This window comes from Halichoeres trimaculatus, unplaced genomic scaffold (genome assembly GCF_033239565.1).
Source record: "Halichoeres trimaculatus isolate MK-OKI-2021-1 unplaced genomic scaffold, fHalTri1.1 fHalTri1_scaffold_15, whole genome shotgun sequence".
Taxonomy (NCBI): Eukaryota; Metazoa; Chordata; class Actinopteri; order Labriformes; family Labridae; genus Halichoeres; species Halichoeres trimaculatus.
Window position 1 is genome coordinate 29,863,681 of NW_027437193.1, and position 18,978 is coordinate 29,882,658.

The 18,978-nt window shown below is 39.8% G+C and overlaps 2 protein-coding genes across 7 annotated transcripts in view; one reads left to right on the forward strand and one right to left on the reverse strand.

Moving 5' to 3' along the window:
* Positions 1 to 8,923, forward strand: part of pappa2 (pappalysin 2) — a 118,618-nt gene extending 109,695 nt beyond the window's left edge. Inside the window, exons 26-27 of the mRNA XM_074687739.1 lie at positions 2,794 to 2,892; positions 7,456 to 8,923. Of these exons, the coding sequence (XP_074543840.1) occupies positions 2,794 to 2,892; positions 7,456 to 7,590 (234 nt within the window). The 3' untranslated portion in view covers positions 7,591 to 8,923. The remainder of the gene's footprint in view (positions 1 to 2,793; positions 2,893 to 7,455) is intronic.
* A 4,937-nt stretch (positions 8,924 to 13,860) lies between these two features.
* Positions 13,861 to 18,978, reverse strand: part of astn1 (astrotactin 1) — a 663,514-nt gene continuing 658,396 nt past the window's right edge. For all 6 annotated transcript variants that reach the window (XM_074688258.1, XM_074688257.1, XM_074688256.1 and 3 more), the window contains one exon: positions 13,861 to 14,691. In XM_074688258.1, coding sequence (XP_074544359.1) covers positions 14,454 to 14,691 — 238 coding nt within the window. In that variant the 3' untranslated portion in view covers positions 13,861 to 14,453. The remainder of the gene's footprint in view (positions 14,692 to 18,978) is intronic.

Consider the following 18,978-nt stretch of genomic DNA (forward strand, 5'->3'; position numbering starts at 1 on the left):
TCTGCAGCTGCTCTCTCCCCCTGCGCAGGTTAGGTAGAGGACTGAGTATTTGAAATGACTCCATCAGCCAAACACAGAGAGCCAAAAGTATCTTTGGCTGCGGGATTTCATTTTGTTGGCACTGCAGGGATGCCCTCTCAGGTCAGGTCAAAAACATTAAAAAGGCTTTCTTCATGGCAAATGTAGAGTGGCACCAAAATGGGTGGAAAACACAGTCTGCAAACTTTCTCCTCAAACTTTCTCCTCAACAACCAATCAGGGCAAAAATCAGGCTGAGGAATCATCACTTAAGAGCCGTGACTGCAGGGTGCATCGTCCTGTTTGGGCATAAAATTACTTTTTCATCCATACCGGGTAAACTCATTGTAAAAGCATAAGATTAATCATATGGAAAAGTAATCTTTGCAACAATTTATCAATATTCATCATATATTCTAAAATGCGATTTCTAACCTGTTTTTCCACAAAGATGTGATACATGGAAACAGTTCTCATTTCCATCCCTCATTTTCAGCAGTTATTTTTATAAATTTTGTCACCTGTGCTCTGGATGCTTGGCAGGGTTTTAATTTTTGATAGGACATCATTCAACCTTAATAGCAAACACACTATGAAAACAAAACTCTTGAGTAATATTTCATATACTGTTCCCCTTTCACCATCTTTAGGCCTTTAACAATGAGAAAATAAGTGTTAAACATCCACTCCATGTCCATTCCCATTACACCCTAAAATTGTAAAATACCCACACACACACAACCTTGGACTCAATGCCTTCTTTGGCCCTGCAACAGTTCAGCTGCAGAGGGTTGAAGTGCCCGAGTGAGGCTACGTGGTGACATCACAAAACTACATCAATATATTGTACAGTAAAGTACAGTATTGGAGAAACAGGTTGTACTATAACAAAGCCCAGCCTCATATTGTTCCCAGCTGCACAGGTGGGATTGTGGAAATATATTTGATTGGGATATGTTAAAACTAACTGGCTCTTTACTTAACTCTCTGCCACCACTGTTTGCGTCAAAGAGGTCAGTGAACAAGAAAAAGTGCTATACAAGTAGCGCTCTTGTGCTTTTTTTTAAAAACCTTTTTATTTTTTTATTTTTGTTCTAAACAAAAATGTAACTCTCAGAATAAGGTTGTAATCAAAAGGTTTTAATTTTTCCCAGTTATTACAACCTGTAATACCTCCATCTGGTTTTCTAAAAAGTTCCAACATTTTGTCTCTGTTATAGGCTAGATAATGTGTAAGGCTAACCCTAACATGTACAGTTTGGAAATAATGGAAAAGTAAGATACCCTGACGAAAGAAAACAATATTGCAGCATATTGGAAAATATCATGTCATATGTGAGGTAATATATTCCCATATATGAGATTTAGTACTTATATTTTCCAATATATTGCAATATATGGAAAGCGGCGATCATTTGTATATTTTGCAATATATTGCAATATATTTCATGAATATATAATACATTGTATATATGCTCTCAATATATTATTCCATGTATATCATAATATATCAATAATATATTACAATGCATTTAAAAAAATATATTGGTACATATATTTTTCTTTCGTAAGGGTAACAAGGGCTGGTTTCAGGAACAAGAAATTTATTGGGGGCTCCAGAGACCAGTGACAAGCCAGGTACCAGTAAGGTGTTGAGGTTAGGGATGGGTACCATGGTACTGATGCTCAGTACCTGTCAATCGGTATCGGTACTCAACAGAACCAATTTTTGGTATTTTTTTTGTGTCTATGTGGCAAACGTATCAATTTGTTTAATGATAAAATCTGAAAGTTTTCAATTTACCATATTTTTTCTTCAACACGTAACCTTGCAATGCTGTGTTCATTTCCATCATGAGCACAGCACAGTCACGCAGTCACACAGTCACACAGTCACAAAGATGCATTTAGGTACCTAAACATGGTACCTTTTGATTTTTCCTGAATCAGTACCTGGTACTGTAGGCAGAATTTGGTCAGTACCTATAAAAGTAGCTAATTTGGTATCCATCTCTAGTTGAGGAAAGCGGTGGGCCATTCCAATACCTTCACAGCTGGTGCCATTTTTTTTAGATTACGATGATGTCCTAAAGGTAACAGAGCTCTTTCTTTCAAAGATGTAGGACGACCCACTGACTGTTCCACACCACTTATCCTGTCTCTTTATTGTCTATGGAAAAGAGAAACAAAAGGAGGAATTTATTTACCATCTTTCACCTCAACACCTTTATGTTGGCTCTTTTCTTCATCCTGTTATCTAGCAAAGCTGAGGTGTCACAGCTAACCCAACAAATCACATGGTGAACATAGTGAACATAGTGAATAATGAATAACAGCAGCAGCAGATAACAACAATTTAAGCAGCTTCTACAGACACTGATGTCAGAAAGAGCTGTTTACTATCCAGTCTGCTTGTGAACATGTGAACCTGGTGAATAAAGACCTGCTTGTGTAACTGACAGAGATCTTCCTTTACATCGCCCACTTTGTTGTGTAAGCTTTGACTGAAAAACAAATGACATGCGTCTGACTTTCTCGCACTGCTGACCTGGTTAAGGCTTGGATTATTTTGCACAAGTATTTATTTTTGATTGCTTTCAAAGATATCACTTACAAACAATGTCAATTTCTGCCACTTAGTGAAAATCTGTTTTCTGGGAATATTCTGAGTCACTTTTTCAGTTTGGCCATATTTGCCTTCCATCCTTGTGAGGTAAAATTATCATTTTGGGAAGAACATTAACATTATGATTCTTGTTTATAACTTGTGTCTAGCCTTTTGGAGGGGACGGCTGGTGTGACACCATCAACAACCGGGCGTACTGCCAGTATGATGGAGGAGACTGCTGCCCGTCCACGCTCTCCACCAGAAAGGTACACAAACAAATTTCCAGTGCTCCATATCCAGCCTGTCATATTTACAGAGGAAGAGAAAGATTGCTTTTCTTCACCTTAGAACCATCTGTTTTTGTTGAAATAAAACAAATATTTTAGGGTATTCTCCTAGCATAACTTACACTCTCTGTCCACCTTGTTTAAAAGGTAGCAAAGTGTTGCTTGGCCCTCTCCAGCCTCACATCTTGCAATCAAGATTGAGTTCAGAAGCTGAAGCTGGATTCAAAGCCTGCGTCTTCCTGTTTACAGTAGTAGAAATCAGTCTCTTTTGGCACGATGGCCGTGCCGCTACGCAGGAGACTTCTGCTAAGCAAACAAACACAGATCCCTGCTACTTTCCCCTCTCTCCCGCTAACGACTGCACCTATTTAGTCTCACTCATCTGTACTTTAAAACAACAGAGGAGACTTGTGCCCTCCAGCTTTTCCACTCAAATGGTAAATAAGCAGGTTTTCACCACCCCATGCTGCTTTACACTTTCCCACCCCTCATATTAAGCCGTTGCTCCATTGCAGTAGGAACAAGTCAGGGCTCAGGACGTCAGGGAAAACACAGCTACTGACATTAAATACTTGAGGAGATTTGCTTCTATTACGCTACTGGAGTTTTGTAACAGTCTAATGTAGGCCATTATCTACTATTATGAAATAAGAAAAACATGTAACATGGGCCTGAGCAGGTTTAGGTAGCTGTTAGTCATCATGTACAACCATCCCCACATGTGAGAGCTTGACAACAAAAATATTATGTTTAAAGAGAGTCAGAAAAAGATGTGACTGGGTTGTAAAATATGAGCAGCATTAGTGAGAATGGTTGAAGAAATTTTACACAAAGTAGAGAAAATGAAGAAATCTTAAATGAGACAGATACAGATACACATTCAAACACTCACTGAGGGTAAAAATCGTCTGTACATTTTAGGTTTACCAAAGTGAAAAAAAGCAAAGTACAAATAAATTTTAACGACACTGGATGTAACCAATCATAACTTATAATTTGGGGAGTGAGGGCCATCCCCACACTTCTACTGTAATGTCGTGTAAAGGAGACTAACCAACAAACCCAGTGACTTTTCAGCACAGCTTTTTTTTTTTCTTTTAAACTCCACCAAGGAAGTTGTGTTTTTGGGAGAGTTTGTCTGTCTGTTTGTCTGTGTGAGCAACATAACTCAAAAAGTAACAAACAGATCTTGATGAAATTTTCAGGAAATGTACAAAATGGGATAAAGAAGAAGTAATTACATTTTGGAGGTGATCCAGATCCCCATCTGGATCCAGGACTTTTTCAAAAGATTCTTTATCATTGTGGGATAGACACCATTTGTGTATATAACTCCACAATAAATGGTCAGATTGCTTTGCAAAACAATACAAAACAAGGTCACCATAATTTCTGACAGATGTAAAAGTATGATCCAGATTCTTGCAATATTCTGGATACTAAGATCTGTAATATGAAATACGGTCAGTATGTATAAAAACACTGTAATTATTGTACAAACCTGTAACTAACAACAAGTTGTAGCAGACAGTCTACTGAAAGGAAGTATAACATTAAAGTAGGACTTCAGTGTTGTGTGACAATCACAATATGCTTGGTGGAGGTCTGCACTCTCTGAGTGCTTTTCTAATTTCTCTCATGGAACGAGGGCTGAACAATTAATCGAATCGAAACTGACATTGCATTGTAATACAATGCAATTTTCAAATCCCAAAGGCTGCAATTAAATATGTACGTAATATGTTAATAAACGAAAATGAAAAATAATAATAATAATAATAATGCATACAAACCTGGAGGGAATATAGTGACTTGTACCTTCGGGCGAGGACCCTAATAAAGATATGTTATCAATTCAACTCATTTCATCAAAACATGTGGGCCTTGCCAACAGGAAAGAATTGTGTATAGGTTAACAGTATCTTATGTCATGTTGGTCAAACTATCCAATGGTTTATTGCTTGTGTATAGTGAATAATGCAGAAGATAAAAGTACCCCTCAAAAAATCACATGCTTAATCACAAACGCAATAGTGATCCAAACAAATCGTAATTAGTATTATTTTCCAGAACCTTTCAGCCCAACATGGAACCAGTCCAACATAGTTTACAACACAGACAAGAAAAGAAGAGGAATCTGTAAGTTTCTTGTGACTCTAACATACAGATTCAGTGTTTGTGGCTGCTACAGATGTATCACTCTCCACTAATTGCTGTGAATGAGTGTTTTCTATATTTGGTAGCAGAGAGGAATGGTATGAATACTAATGAGCAGACCCAGGTCAGACCTGTGGTGGAAACCAGGCCACTCATTTCTTAACTGCGTCTACATAAACACGTCCTTTTCAGTGCTTTCATGAGAACCCCCCCCTCACCGCTCACCCCCACCAACTATACCCTATTTGGCTACTGTACAGCTGCGCATTAATGACACTCATTCAGGGGCCCTGCCTATTAATTCCTACGGCCTTCAGTTGGCCGAGCCCCCGCTGTCTCCTTCATGTCCGCAGCACGCCATGACTCACCGGCAGCTCCTTCCTTAATGGAGAAGGAGTTCAGCGAGTGTGTAGCTGCCATCGTAATAAATGAGCTGCCAGACTGCCACTAACTGCTCTTTTTACAGGGGAGGGGGGGTGCTGGGAGGTGTCTGACGGTCTGCGGTTTGCTCGGCCACTGTAAAACAGCAGCCCAGCGAGCAGGGGTCGCTCTGAGGAAGTGAACTAAGCCGCCGTGAGAGTCAGCATCCTGACTGCCACCGTGGCTCCAGCAGAGTGATGGAGCAGTGGAGGAGAGGTGGGGGTGGAGTACCGCGGCCGTCGGGTTTGTTTACAGAACTCTCTGTTTCTATGCCGCTTCACTTTTGCAGGTGTGGGAAATTACAGGTTTTTAACGCAGCGTGACCCACATCACATAATTTCTTGGCTTCCACACAAAAAAAATAGAATATTTCATGCTGCAGTTTTGATACTTCCCAATAAGTTATTATTCACTTATTATATTTACCTCATTCTGCATGAAATGTGACTACTTCATAGACTGTTGGAGAAGTCGTCCAAAACATCTTCATGATTAAAGTATTTGAATCAATATTAATGTCTGTCTGCATCTACCAGAGCCAGCTGCTGCTTCTTTTTTAAGCTCAGGCAGTTTAGACTTTATTTACGAGATAGCTGCAGCGATGACATGAGAGGAGCAATATATAAGGGATGATTCAGGTGGGACTGAGTCATTGGCCAACAGGGAAAACCTCCAGGAGATGAAAAAAAAAAGAAAAAACCTATGGAAACTCACCATGTTTCTTTGATTTGTTAACACAGGTTTGTGTTGGAGTCTGTCAAAAGGCCAGAGCAGTAAAAGCAGCACAGAGCGAACAGAAGGAGAACAATAAGGACTTTACATTTGGTTTTCATTGCACTTGAGGTTGAATCCATCACTTGGAGACTTTTTCCTGTCACATGAATTCTGTTCGTAAATGTGTTGCAGTAAACAGCAGGGGGAAGCACCTCATCCAGCCCCTCAGAAACAGCCAAAAGAGCTGAAAACAAGGCCGCTCGCTCCTTCCAGGGGTTGTTAGAATGAATCAAAGGTGGAGGCTTGCTTGGCTTGTTCTGTGCCTGCATCAATGAATCAAGATGAAGCTGGTAAGGAAACATTTACCGGCCGTGCCAACTCATCTTAAACGGGACTGCTGCCGTCAACCCCGTCTGCCTCCCAAACGGAGTGCAATCAGCAGTGAAGGTCGACAAGCTGCCACCTCCAGCTCTCCTCGCCGTACTACCGTCATCCTGATTTTCTTTCTCGGCCTCCCACTCTCATTTCTTCCTCTCCTCCTCTCAATCTTCCTCTCCAGGAGCGAATGTTTACATTTCTTGCAACAGTCTGCTTCGCGGGGCACCAGAGTTTATTTTGCAACCTGTGGTGATGGCTCGCTTCCTAGACAAGAGCTGGCAGCCTCTTGTTGTTGATTCTTAACATGTGTTCATCCGTTCACCTCCACGGCTGTTCACCCCCCTCCCCCCCATCCACAGCCCCTCAGGGCTTCTTCGGCATTCAAAGGCCACGTTGAACCATTTGACATCACGCACTTTATCGGCCTTCGGGGGGCCATCAGAGTCCTTTTTGTAACTGTGAGGAAATATAACAAGTCTACTAAGGCCACGCTCGAGTTGCTAAATGCTGCTTACATTTCAGCATGACCACAAAGTAGAAGAGGAAGTATATCTGTTTATTGGGAAACGTATCATTGTCTTTTTTTCAAATGTTACAGGATGTTCTGATGTAATATTTCCTTTTCCTCTGCTCCTTGTCACACTCATAAAGTGCCATATCCCCCACATGCTCAGGGTTTTATCAGATTTCATCAGACAGTCTCCAACAGGATTGTGTGTTTTCTCAGTTTAGTCATCCATTAAAGATGACATCTGCACCAGACAGTCCCTGAAAGTCACATTGTGTGTTTTGGTTTGACTCCAGCAGCGGATTTAAAGATCTATAGCGGCTTTGGGAAGCTGAGAGATGAATGTTGTGCTTGTTTGCCGACAGGTCATTCAGTTTGGGGCCGACTGCGACCAGGACGAGTGCACTTGCCGTGATCCGGACGCTGAGGAGAACAAGAGCAAAGCCAAGCCCTCGGAAAGAGGAGGAGGAGGAGGTGGAGGAAGAGGAGGAATGCAGTAAGATGGAGGGATGAAAGGAGCTGAACTTGTGTTAAACAAAGTCAAACCACAGGCTGTACACCACAACAAACAAACAAAATGATTCAGTTTGAACATTTGTAATGCAAAGAGTATCGCTGAAGACGGACTGTCCACAATCAGGAGTCCATTTTTATTTAATCACAACTGATCTGTCTTTTTAAAGCTTCACACATGAGTCATGTTTGTCTAAAAATCCCTCTACGCCAAATATCCACATGTGAAACTTGTTTATTGTCATTCCTGTATGGAGATCGAACACTCTCGTCTCTGCTGAGTTTGTGTTTGAGCAGATATATCATATTTTGAGATTTAGAGGCTTACTAAAAGAAAACACTGAGGTTTACTCACTCCTGTTCAAAACAACTCATCATAATTGGATCAGATTACTATTGTAAACAGATCCAAGTTCTTTTTCTGGAGTCGATTAGTCCTCAGACAAAGAAACCAAAAGACCTGGCTCTGCCTGAAAACAAGTAAGGGCTACTGCATCTGACAGTGTTTACTGTTAGAGGACAAACATTAGCATTCCGTAAAATCGTTTCAAAATACTATATGTAAATCATACTGCAGCCAAATAAACGACTGGTTCATTCTTCCCCTCTCCAGTGGGGAAAACACATTGGTTGTTGTTGTCTGGTGGCCACAAACACTAATAGAATCAAGTCTCAGAAGCCAAAGACAAAAAAGTTACCTGATCCTCTGAACCTGGCAGAGACGTTTTATCTTTTCTGTCCTCGAATCACAACAAATACAAACTTCTTTAACTCCAAAGTGACTTCATCCTTCATTATCCTTCATTATCCTTCAGTCTGAGGTAGCTTGTTAGGAAAGGAAAGGATACATATCTGTAAAGACTAACATGTATAGACTAATATATTTGGATCACCTAACATATGTAGATCACGTATTAGCTACACAAGTCGGCACACTATTTATACCACGAATCTTGTAACACAAACATGTATCTGTACAATAAAGCACACACACACACACACACAAGGCTTTCCAAATGTTTCCTCTTCACAAAAAAACCCACATTATGTCTTTTCATATTCCATTTTAAGTTATGTCTGAGTGTAACGTGTCAAGTTTGTACCATCATTGACTCAACAGTAGAAGCTTCTCTTGCCGTGGATTTGCACTGAACTTAAGTTGCATTTTGTAAAATGTTACGTTGGATACTGTTGGAAACCAAAACTTTAGAGTAAAAGGAGAAATACTTTGGAAAGTCTTCATTAGCAATGAACTCCTCCAGCTTGCATGTTTGTGCATCAGAACTGTTCTGGCATCTATTATACAGAAATGATGAAGTACCCCATACCAGTGTTGTATCTGTAAAAGTGTAATCATGTTGTTCTGTGATATTTTTCAGTACTTTATACACTCTGAGAAATAAATAGTAACTTTATATCAACCTTTATATTTTCTTCCTTGGTTTTCTTCCTTGGTTTGATCTACAAATTTAAATCACACAGTTAGCATTGGTGTTTTTGGGACATTTTGGACTTTACTCAGACTTCCAGAGAGAGTGTGAGTTCAGTGTCAAACCCAGAGTCAACATCTTCAACAGAGTGACTGTGATAGAATAAAAAAAAAAAAAATAAATAAATACAATTTTTGATCATTGTTATAAATATTATATAGGACCATAGGACTGATCCTACAGAACTATGTGCATTTCAAATGCTGAAACTAGGTTAGAAATTTAGTTTTTGGGGATAAATTTACCCCTGAAACTGCCATGCCTGGGAGATTACTCTTTCTAGATGTCCAAGAACTATAGGGGGCGGGGCCTGCAAGCTGACCCTTTCTGATTTGAGGAGCACCTATCAGGTTCAGGCTCAAATTAAGTTTTAGGCCCGGTTTCACAGACAAAGCTTATATTAAGCCAGGAGTAGGCCTAAGTCAGACTAGTAATTGAGGGCAGCTTTGCTGAAGACTTTTGACACCAAACACGAGTGAAGCCAGAAGAATGCGCTCAAAGAACTTTAATGAGTTTGAAAAAACTCTACTTAAACAAACTGTGGGGTATCATGCTGTCATTGAAAGTAATAGCCATACTGCTGCCATTAAACACAAAAAGAGGAGTGCTTGGAATGCCAAGAACCTAAAAGTGATCAGAACTTGGAGAGAACTGGATACAAGCCTTCCTCTTTGAGACATGGAGGAAAGTCTAGGCTCAAGAAAAGTGATTATCCCCAACACGTCTTCTTTGAACATACCAAAGCTGTCTCGGAAAGACATTTCATCAAACTGATTCAATGGATTACTCCGATCCACGGAGATATTAGTCTCCATTTAGATATTCAAAATACTCCATGCTCCCAAACCATCTGTGTGCTCCCTTTCACAAACTAAGAGAACTAAGGCACAGGTTTAGCTGATGCTAAACCTGCCTCTTTGCATGATTAATATAAACTTCAATTTAGTCCTGGAGCAGCTCCAATCACCTCTTGCAATTGGCTTTGTTTAATCTAGAACAGACTAAGTCTATGAATATTTTAAGATTAATCTGTGCAAGTGACTTTAAGTTAAACCAGCTCAAACTGCATTTTAGTCTTGGACTGGGCTTCAGTCTTGTCTGTGAAACCGGGTCTTGTAACAGAAAAAATCAGACATTTGAGGAAAGATATCATATGTGGTAATTATGTACAATTCTGACTTTTTTTGAGAGAGACCTTCACATGCAATGTATTCTGGGATGTTGCAACATTGTAATAAAGCTACCTCTAAAGAAAAACCAAGAGGAGAAAGGATCTACCATTTGGCACGTACTGTATTTATATATACTCAGGCTTCATCTTATGCAGTTTTGGTTTCAAATTAACGGAGGTTGTTGAAATTGATGCCTTGAAAATCTGTTTAGGTGAAACCAAGGAGGCAGCCATGTTGAAAGTGACACAGCTCTCCCAATTGGTGGGATAGTGGGAAACTGTTAGTTGATAATGCACAACTAAGATCTACAGTGGTGCTTCAGAGAATAAAAGGCTCATATAATGTGGATGTGGCGTAATTAGGTAACTAGCAATTAGCTGTTGCAAATCTGCAACGTCTGGCTTGAGAGGGTTAAGTTGTCAATCAATGAGCTTGTTTAGAAACACAGGTTGATGCACCTCTGATGGTAAAAACTGCATTGCAATCCATCCTCTGTTGTACCTCAGCTAGGGAACCTGTTTCAACTAGACCTGAAAGACTAAATCTGGGGCTTTTAATTTGAGTCTTGGGGCCGTGCTCTATCTCTAGCTCAGTTGTCTCCTCTGGTTCTGAGTCTGATGTTATCTCTGTAGGAGCAGGGCTGGATGGCATCTCACCAGGGACAGAGGGCTCTGTGTCTTGGCTGGATGGACTTTCAGTAGTAGGGCTGGTTGTAACAGTAGATGGTCAGGTGCACCAGTGCAAAAACTGTTATGCCAGGCCGACACTGTGCAGATTTCAGAAATCTGACTGTCGGAGAAATGCTCCCACTGCACGACCGAGTTTGTCACTCATACTCTATTTGACCCCACTACATGTGCGCTCACACTGTACGACTGCTGTCAGCCACGATTATTGACAACCACGACTACTTGTCGGCGTCAGTCGGCGTGTGATGGCATGACATGCTCGAGTGTGAACAACGAAAAACAAAGGTTCCTGGTTCCTATGACAACCACAGCGTGCCTGACAACCAGATAGTGAGCAGGCAGCAAGTTGTTGCAGTTGTTCGCGCTGTCTTGTGCGCTGGAACTAAAAAAAAAAGAAAAGGAATCGGGTACGTGAATGGCTGAGGAGACGTGGTCGGTATGGGATGTCCATCCTTCATCAGGAGCTTGAGTTAACGTTAATATTAAACTTCATATTGTTTTACAGCAGCTACGATAGTTTCATGTCAGCATTAGCCAGCCAATGTTGCTTTAAACACCATACTGCCCCGGCAAATTCCTCATCTGTAGCCGATAACGTAATGATGAGTGTAGTTACTAATGAATGAATGAATCGTGACGTAACACCACTCACACTGTACGAGCTACGGCAAAAATTTCTGACATGCCAGAAGTTTGATCGGGAGGTTGCAGCACTATCTTTAGAATGTAGCAGCAATTAATCCTTCCTCGTGAGTGTTCTCACACTGTACACCTTACGACCTCCCGACCGGACATCCCGATGCTACGATGTTGCCACGATGACGCAGCGTGGTCTGCGACAGCAAAATTGTGGTGAAATCCCCTCAAAATCGCACAGTGTCCGCCTGGCATTGGTCATGCACTGAAAAACTTTGGTCACACTCTGAAGTCCTGCAGCTACTTGTTAATTCTCTGCCACCAAGCATTCAGGTAGTTCTGAGGGCAAAGGGGGGTCATACCAAGTACTAGCAAGGTGTACCCAATAAAGTTGCCATAAAGTTGTAAATTAAGCAAAAGAAAACATCTTAGACACTTTTCACAATATATATATTTTTATTGTTTTTCCAGGTAACAAAGATCAAAGTGTAAAAGTTAACGTATGATAGCCACATATAGTATAGACAGATTGATATCATGCAGATAGAAGAAATTCAATTCATATTTCGCTCACCGTTTAAAAGGTTTTGCCTTGTACATTTTAGGTTCAGTTCCACTTAAGTTTTTAACTTCTGGCTACAAAGTCATGTCATCATCATTAAAATCAATCTGTTACTGAAGATCAGAATCATTAAAACCCTGTTCACATCAGAACTGCAGTCAGTACATTTATCTGACTGCTACACTAAGCTACAAAGCTGATATTACAGTACAATACTGCACCTACTAAAGCACACATAAATGTAAAATATCACCAGTTGTACATTTATATACAGAAAAGAAACACTGCACTGTGCTAGAATGTGATGCTTCTGTGAAATACTTTGCTGCCTATACAAAAATCTACAAGTGTTTAGTTTTGTATTCACATATGAGATCTGTTAAAAATCAACTACTAGTATACATTTTGCATTTCTTTGACATCAATCTTCAGCATGACCACTGCACAGTGAAAAAAATGACAAACAATGGTCCAAGAAAGGTCAAAGAGTACACAAAGTAACACACTGTATTAGTGGGAATGTGGAGAAGACGTTATTAAATGAGGTTCAAACGTTAAAAGAAGAAGGTTTATGTTCGTTGGATTTCACAGTGTTGGTTAGTTTGACTGTGAACAGTATGAAAACGGTAATGATAAGTAAAATGCTGTTATGTTTGGCAGGTTTTATTGAACGTGATGAGAAAATGAAAGGATCCGTGTACTCTCTGTGATGCATTTTATCTATTAGAACTCCACTAGAACAGCTTCTTTTATAAATGCAAACTATTGGTACTACATTCAGCAGGTTATATTGCTAAAACCTTTTCATAATGTTATGTACAGTGTTTGTTTGGAACGGCTATACTTAAAAAAAAATACTATAAGGATCTTTCGTTTTTCTTCCTAAGCATCCTAAGCAAACTTTTAACATGCTACCTCAAGAAGAAGGGTGACCGTGAAATACAGGCCTTCTTCATGCATCTCTACTGGACATACTCCTCCATTATGCACTGCATTAACTGTGTTACATGAAAGTGAATGTTATTACCAAGCATTGGTCTAGAGAGTGGTTTGGTTTAGAGAATTTTAAAAAAGTGAAGTGACGGTTAAAAACAGCAAATCTTGATAAGGCTTGATGTTGAAGCAACCACACAATACAGCAGCCAGAATCACGTCACAGCTGAGGAGGTATACACAACATATGAGCACATCGAGTGTCCACCTGCTGGGTGAGCTGCAGTTACTCATAATAAACCACAATTATCAGAAGCTGCAAAAGATGAACCAAAGGCAGGATCAAACCGAGCTGGAAGTAAAGATACAAGAACTTTAAAACAGATAAACTTCTGCCAAACCACAAAGTGTTCTGTGTTTTCATTGTTATACAAATTTTAAAGAACAAAGAATTGGTTTTAGTTAAAGAATGATACAGGAAGTAGTTATCCATATATGTAGAAGAAGAATGTGGTCAGCAAATTAATCAGAGCTGCCCACAAAAAAATGATCTTTCATAGAGATGATGACGGACTGTGGAGCGAAACAGGCCCAAAAGATCTTTTCATGTTTTCCCATCCAGAAAAAAAAAGTTTTGCTGTCTCATTTTTTTCAGCAAAGGCCATTCGATTTTTTTTTTTTTTTTAGGATTTTCCCAATAAATACCTGCTGATTGTTTTTAGATTTTCACACATTTGAAAGTGAAAAGAAGTCTCTTTATGAAGTCTATAAACTGTTTGATTTTGTGCCTGCAGCTGCTTCACAATAAATGTAAGTATCAGCATTCCTAGAGCACCTGTCTTTATTAACCAAACACAAACTGATGTCAGTGGGGCATCATGGGAAGGGAAGTCCGAAGCAGCATCATGGGACTCCAACTATTAGAGATGAAACTATGACTTTGTCATAATTGTTCTACTTCTTAAACTTTACTTAACCAAAGATCTCATGGTGCTCTAAACCCTGTCTGATCAAGGAATGGATATTACCAACGCAGTAATCTATAAGTTAAAATACCAGGAAAAAACAGAATGGTTTTACTGTAAATAATCTGCACACTGAGTCTTCTTCGTGTTTGTGTTGAGTTATATTTGCAAAGGAATGATTGACCGGCGTAAAGTAAAGGAAGATAATCAGCGTCTCAGTTCGTCACCAGGCAGTTGAGATATTATTCCACCTGAAAGCTCTGAACTGGCATGGAAAGTAATTTTTAGCATCACTTATCAGAGAAAGAAAGAAAATACCATAAATGTGAAACCTGCATTTAAATTGGTTCTGAAAAAATCTCTTTAACTCCTGTACACACCCGAGCTGAATGCTCTGATTCTTTTACAACTCCTTCGGCTCGCCATAGTCGTTATACATAACAGTGAGTGTCTGCTCGTCACAGGCCTTGTGCACGTCCTGGCCCATGTCAGACCAGTTCAGCCCGAAGGTCTTGGTGTCAGTGTAGCGACAGGACAGGAACTTAAGGGACATCCTGCGGAGGCCGATCTTGGGCTCCTGGAGGAGACCTTTGCACCACGGGGAGAGCTCGTCCAGCTGGGAGAGGATGAGGCCAGCCTTCCTGTTGGGACAAAGTGAGGAGAAGTTTAGTTGGAAAAAAAAAAAAAAAGAGCGGTCTCATTTAATGGTAAATACGACATAAACTTATCATTTGTAAAGATAGGATGAACGAATAAAAGAAATGACAACACAATAGATGGTAGTTTCTTAAATGCTATCAATCATTTTCTTTCTATTATCTAATGAAATGTTATTTAGGTCAACAGTTTTCCATATTTTCATGATTCACTTAAGCCGTGTTTCCACCAAGCAGTCTGGTTCTGTTCAGTACGGTTTGGCACGGTTTGGCACAGTTAAGCCTGATGCCGTTTGCGTTTCCACATCAAACTGCGCCGTAAGCCATATATGTTAAATAATAGCGTGATGCCATAGCAGCGCGACACAGTATACCCCGCTAATAAATCCAACGAAAAAGAAAAAACGACACAGTAAACAAAATGCGTGTCACACCAAGACGAACCGAACCGGACTGCTTGGTGGAAATGTGGCTTTAGAGTGTTAGGCCTAATACCATCAGGTGACCACTGGTTACAAAAGGTCAAACATGTTTACATGATGGAACATATGACTGCCCAACTAAAACTGACACTTCCAGTTCTTCAAAAGAGATGGAGAACTGTCACTAATTATCTCAGTGAGGACTTTTCCTGCCTTATTATTCAGATTTATTTTGACTATGATGGGTAGGTTTATATAGATTTTATTTTACATGTAGACACATTTAAATATATGTTTGATGTTTGTACATGTATCTACTTGGTTTATTTTTGTAGAATGTAAACAATATATAAATAAAAAAAAAATCCAAATACAATGTTAAACTGATATACAAATTCTGTAGTGGGGCTACAGAATTTGTATTATTTCAATTGTTAATGGAGGCTCAAGCTCAAGTTGAAAGTGTTGCCTTTTATGTTGATGAACTGTCTTTTATTTGCACTTCTGACTACAAGGTTAGAAAAAAAAAGTATATGCTGGACATGTAATATGTATTCCTTATGTAGAATAAGGCAAAAGTAACACACAAATGTATGTATGCTATACTAATGATTATATTATAGTTATATTGTTGTGTTATCTGGCTGTCTTGCTAATTTATTAAATTCTTGATCCTCATATTTGAACCTATTACTGTGATTGATTCTTGATAGCAAAAGAAATGCAAGAGAAAACAGGATCACACATCAATCAGTGCAAATACTTTCAGCATATTTTCCTTCACCCTGGAGACACTACAGCAAAAAAAGTCTGTTTCTATCTCAGGCTGGTTTGAACAGTCAGGAAATAACCATAGTTACCCAGCACAAAATGCATTAAGAAACAATCAGTGCAAATAAATAATCAGTGGATTGAGCTGACTGTTTCTAACTGACCTTGTGTTTTCTGACTCAAACCTGAGATTCATTAACAAAAAACACCAGAGGACTCGAAAGATATGAGTATCATTTGAAATCCAGGTAATAGATATGCAACCCTGAGGATGGGATAATCTGTAGTTATCTTTGTCACTGAGTTGCACCCTACCACTGAACAGTTCTGCGTGTTCTGCTCTTAAAGGTTTTCAACTGCCACCACCTCTCTGGTATCATCACATGTAAGTACATAGAGCAGTCTGTTGAGTGTCTTATTAAGACACAGGGTTAGTATCTCTCCTGTTGAACACATTAAGTGTGGGCAGTGAGCTCCTGAAACTTTCAAATCCTGGAAAACTTCAAGCACAGGAAGCAGTAGCTCAGGACTTGGTTTCTTGGAAGGCAGTTCAAGTCCTACTACAAACTAAAGCATAGGGGTTGAAAGTAGTTGCTCAAGTGGAGCCAATTTACTTCCTGAGCGGTGCTTAGCTGCCCTTGAGCAAAGCACTGAACCCCAAACAGCTTAAAAGGCTGATTCATGTGAAGCCCTCCGACTTCAAAAGCTCTCATTGGATCTTAAGTGTGTTACTTCTTTCCTATAATAGACACTGGTTTCTCCTGAGGGAGTCATGTTTTCTTCTCTTTTTCCACTCAGGAGATAATAACCATAGTTTCATACATTAACCAGTCCACCTATCACCATTAAATAACACCACAAGTTGACCTCGTCCATTTTCCATCATCATCAATCAGAATTACTGATTCAGGTTTCTCATATTGAAAAGTTTGATCTTCTTAACAAGTTATTCTGCTGTATTTCATGCTAAATGTGACATGACTTGGGGTTGAGCAGTCCAGGAAAGAAATCGAGGTGCCTACTCTACCCTAACACTGCCAAACGCTGTACAATGAATGTTCTACACAAATTTAAAGAGGGGGTATTCTTCTTCGTCACAACATATCCACAAGAATGAGGTAAAATGAGTTCAGCACAAAAGGATCTCTGAGTAGTTAATGACACATTGGAAAGGTAGGCCTCAAACACCAACCTCTGCCCCTAATAGGACTCCAGAGGGCCTGCCAATCACAGGGAAGGGGTTTATGGAGCAGGGAGCCTTAAAGAGACAGTGGCCAAAACAAAACATTTCAGAAAAAGGTTGAACTTAGGCTAAAACACCAGTGTGGGAGAAATCTGGATTTTTTGGAGCTGTAAATCATGTAAAGCTACTATGGCACGATATCCCCTCTTTAAGAAAGCAGCTGAAATCATAAAAGTTGAGAAGTGAGTCAGACGTCAGTAAACACAATGAACTTTGGGGAGCACTTGTGAATCTGAGATGAGCCTTCTTCTAAGACTTCAGATACATTTTTCTGTCCAGGGTTGATAAATCACTCCGTGGCTCTGCGGTAGCTCAGCAATGACATCACCACACAACAAAACCTGAAACCGACCCATCCTGTACTGCTCCCTGTCTGTCTGCGCTCTCAGAGTAAGGTGCACTGTTACTGACACATTCCAGCCTCGACCCAAAGCACACAGAGGCTGCTGAAGGTCTTTGGTAGGACTGGTGGAAGAGAAACATTGGAACATTGAATGAATGAGGGAATGGCTGGTTAGCAAAGAGCCGCTCCTTAGGAGTAAGACAGACTAATGGATGGCTGTCAGGCTGAGAGGCAGCAAAAAGGCTGTGAGATGGTTGAAGTTAACCTTTGGCCAAAACAGGCCAGCTGAAAAACCCTCTCCACTCGTAACACGATGCGCTGAGCTCACATGAATACACCTCCCTGTGTGTCATAAATAACCATTAAGCCTGGTTCAGTCTGTTTGGCCTATTTGGTGAAACCCTGTCAAGTGTTAGACTAAAGTCTGAAAGTGGCAGCTGTAGATTTCATTCATTCCCCAAAAGCCTTCTCCGCCAAAGCAGCACTGTGTGTCCCCATTCAGCCAAACCACAAGTCTGCTGGACGTACAGCAGTCACAGCTCATTATCCAGATGAACTGATGACACCTCAGAGCACCCAGGATACACATTCAACACGCACCCTTAAAGACAGTTACAGACCACACCGACAGAAGAGACAAAGGGCATTTCAGCAGATTATCTCACAGCTCAAAATACAAATTGGGAGATAATGTTCCACTAATGACCGTTCTAACAGACACTTACCTGGGTGACATGCTGCAGGTGTCATGCTGATGGGGTAATGGCGATGTCATGCTGATGGGGTAATGGTGACATTCATGCAAATCAGGATGGAGGAATGACAGCAACGGACAAGACGATGGATGTGACAGTGATGGAGATGAAAGAGTCATCAATAAATAAATAGGTAAATAAATAAATGAATAAATGAATGAATAAATGAATGAGTAAATGAATGAGTAAATAAATAAATTAATTAATAGAAAGACTGGTAATGGTTGGTATTAGCTGCCAAGATTATATATATCAAGTCTTATTGTGTTTATGCAGCTCAAGATATTCTATTTTTGTAATTGGATAATGAACTGTCAGCAGAAATAACAGCACAGTGTTGTTATTAACAGGAGCCACTGAGGAAACAATGGATGATTGAGAGTTGGGGTCATTTTCTTAAGACCTGACTCTTTTTTTCTGATAGTTCCGGACTTTGATATGAAATCTGGCATCAATCCTTACAGATCGATTTTCAACATGTGAAACACCAATGACTGTTAAAAAATGTGCACAGATCCTTCCTTTACAATGTTCCGAAATCAAAAGAGAAATATATTTTTTTATTATTAATTTATAGATCATTCTTTCTAAATTATAATTTTAAAACTAAAATCAACAACAAATTAACAAAAAAAACTAATAATATCTATTTCTCTTTGACAGTCTAATCTCTTCTCGGCTCTCCTTCCTGACATATTCTATTATTCTCTAAAAAGTACACAAAAACGTCTGCTGTCA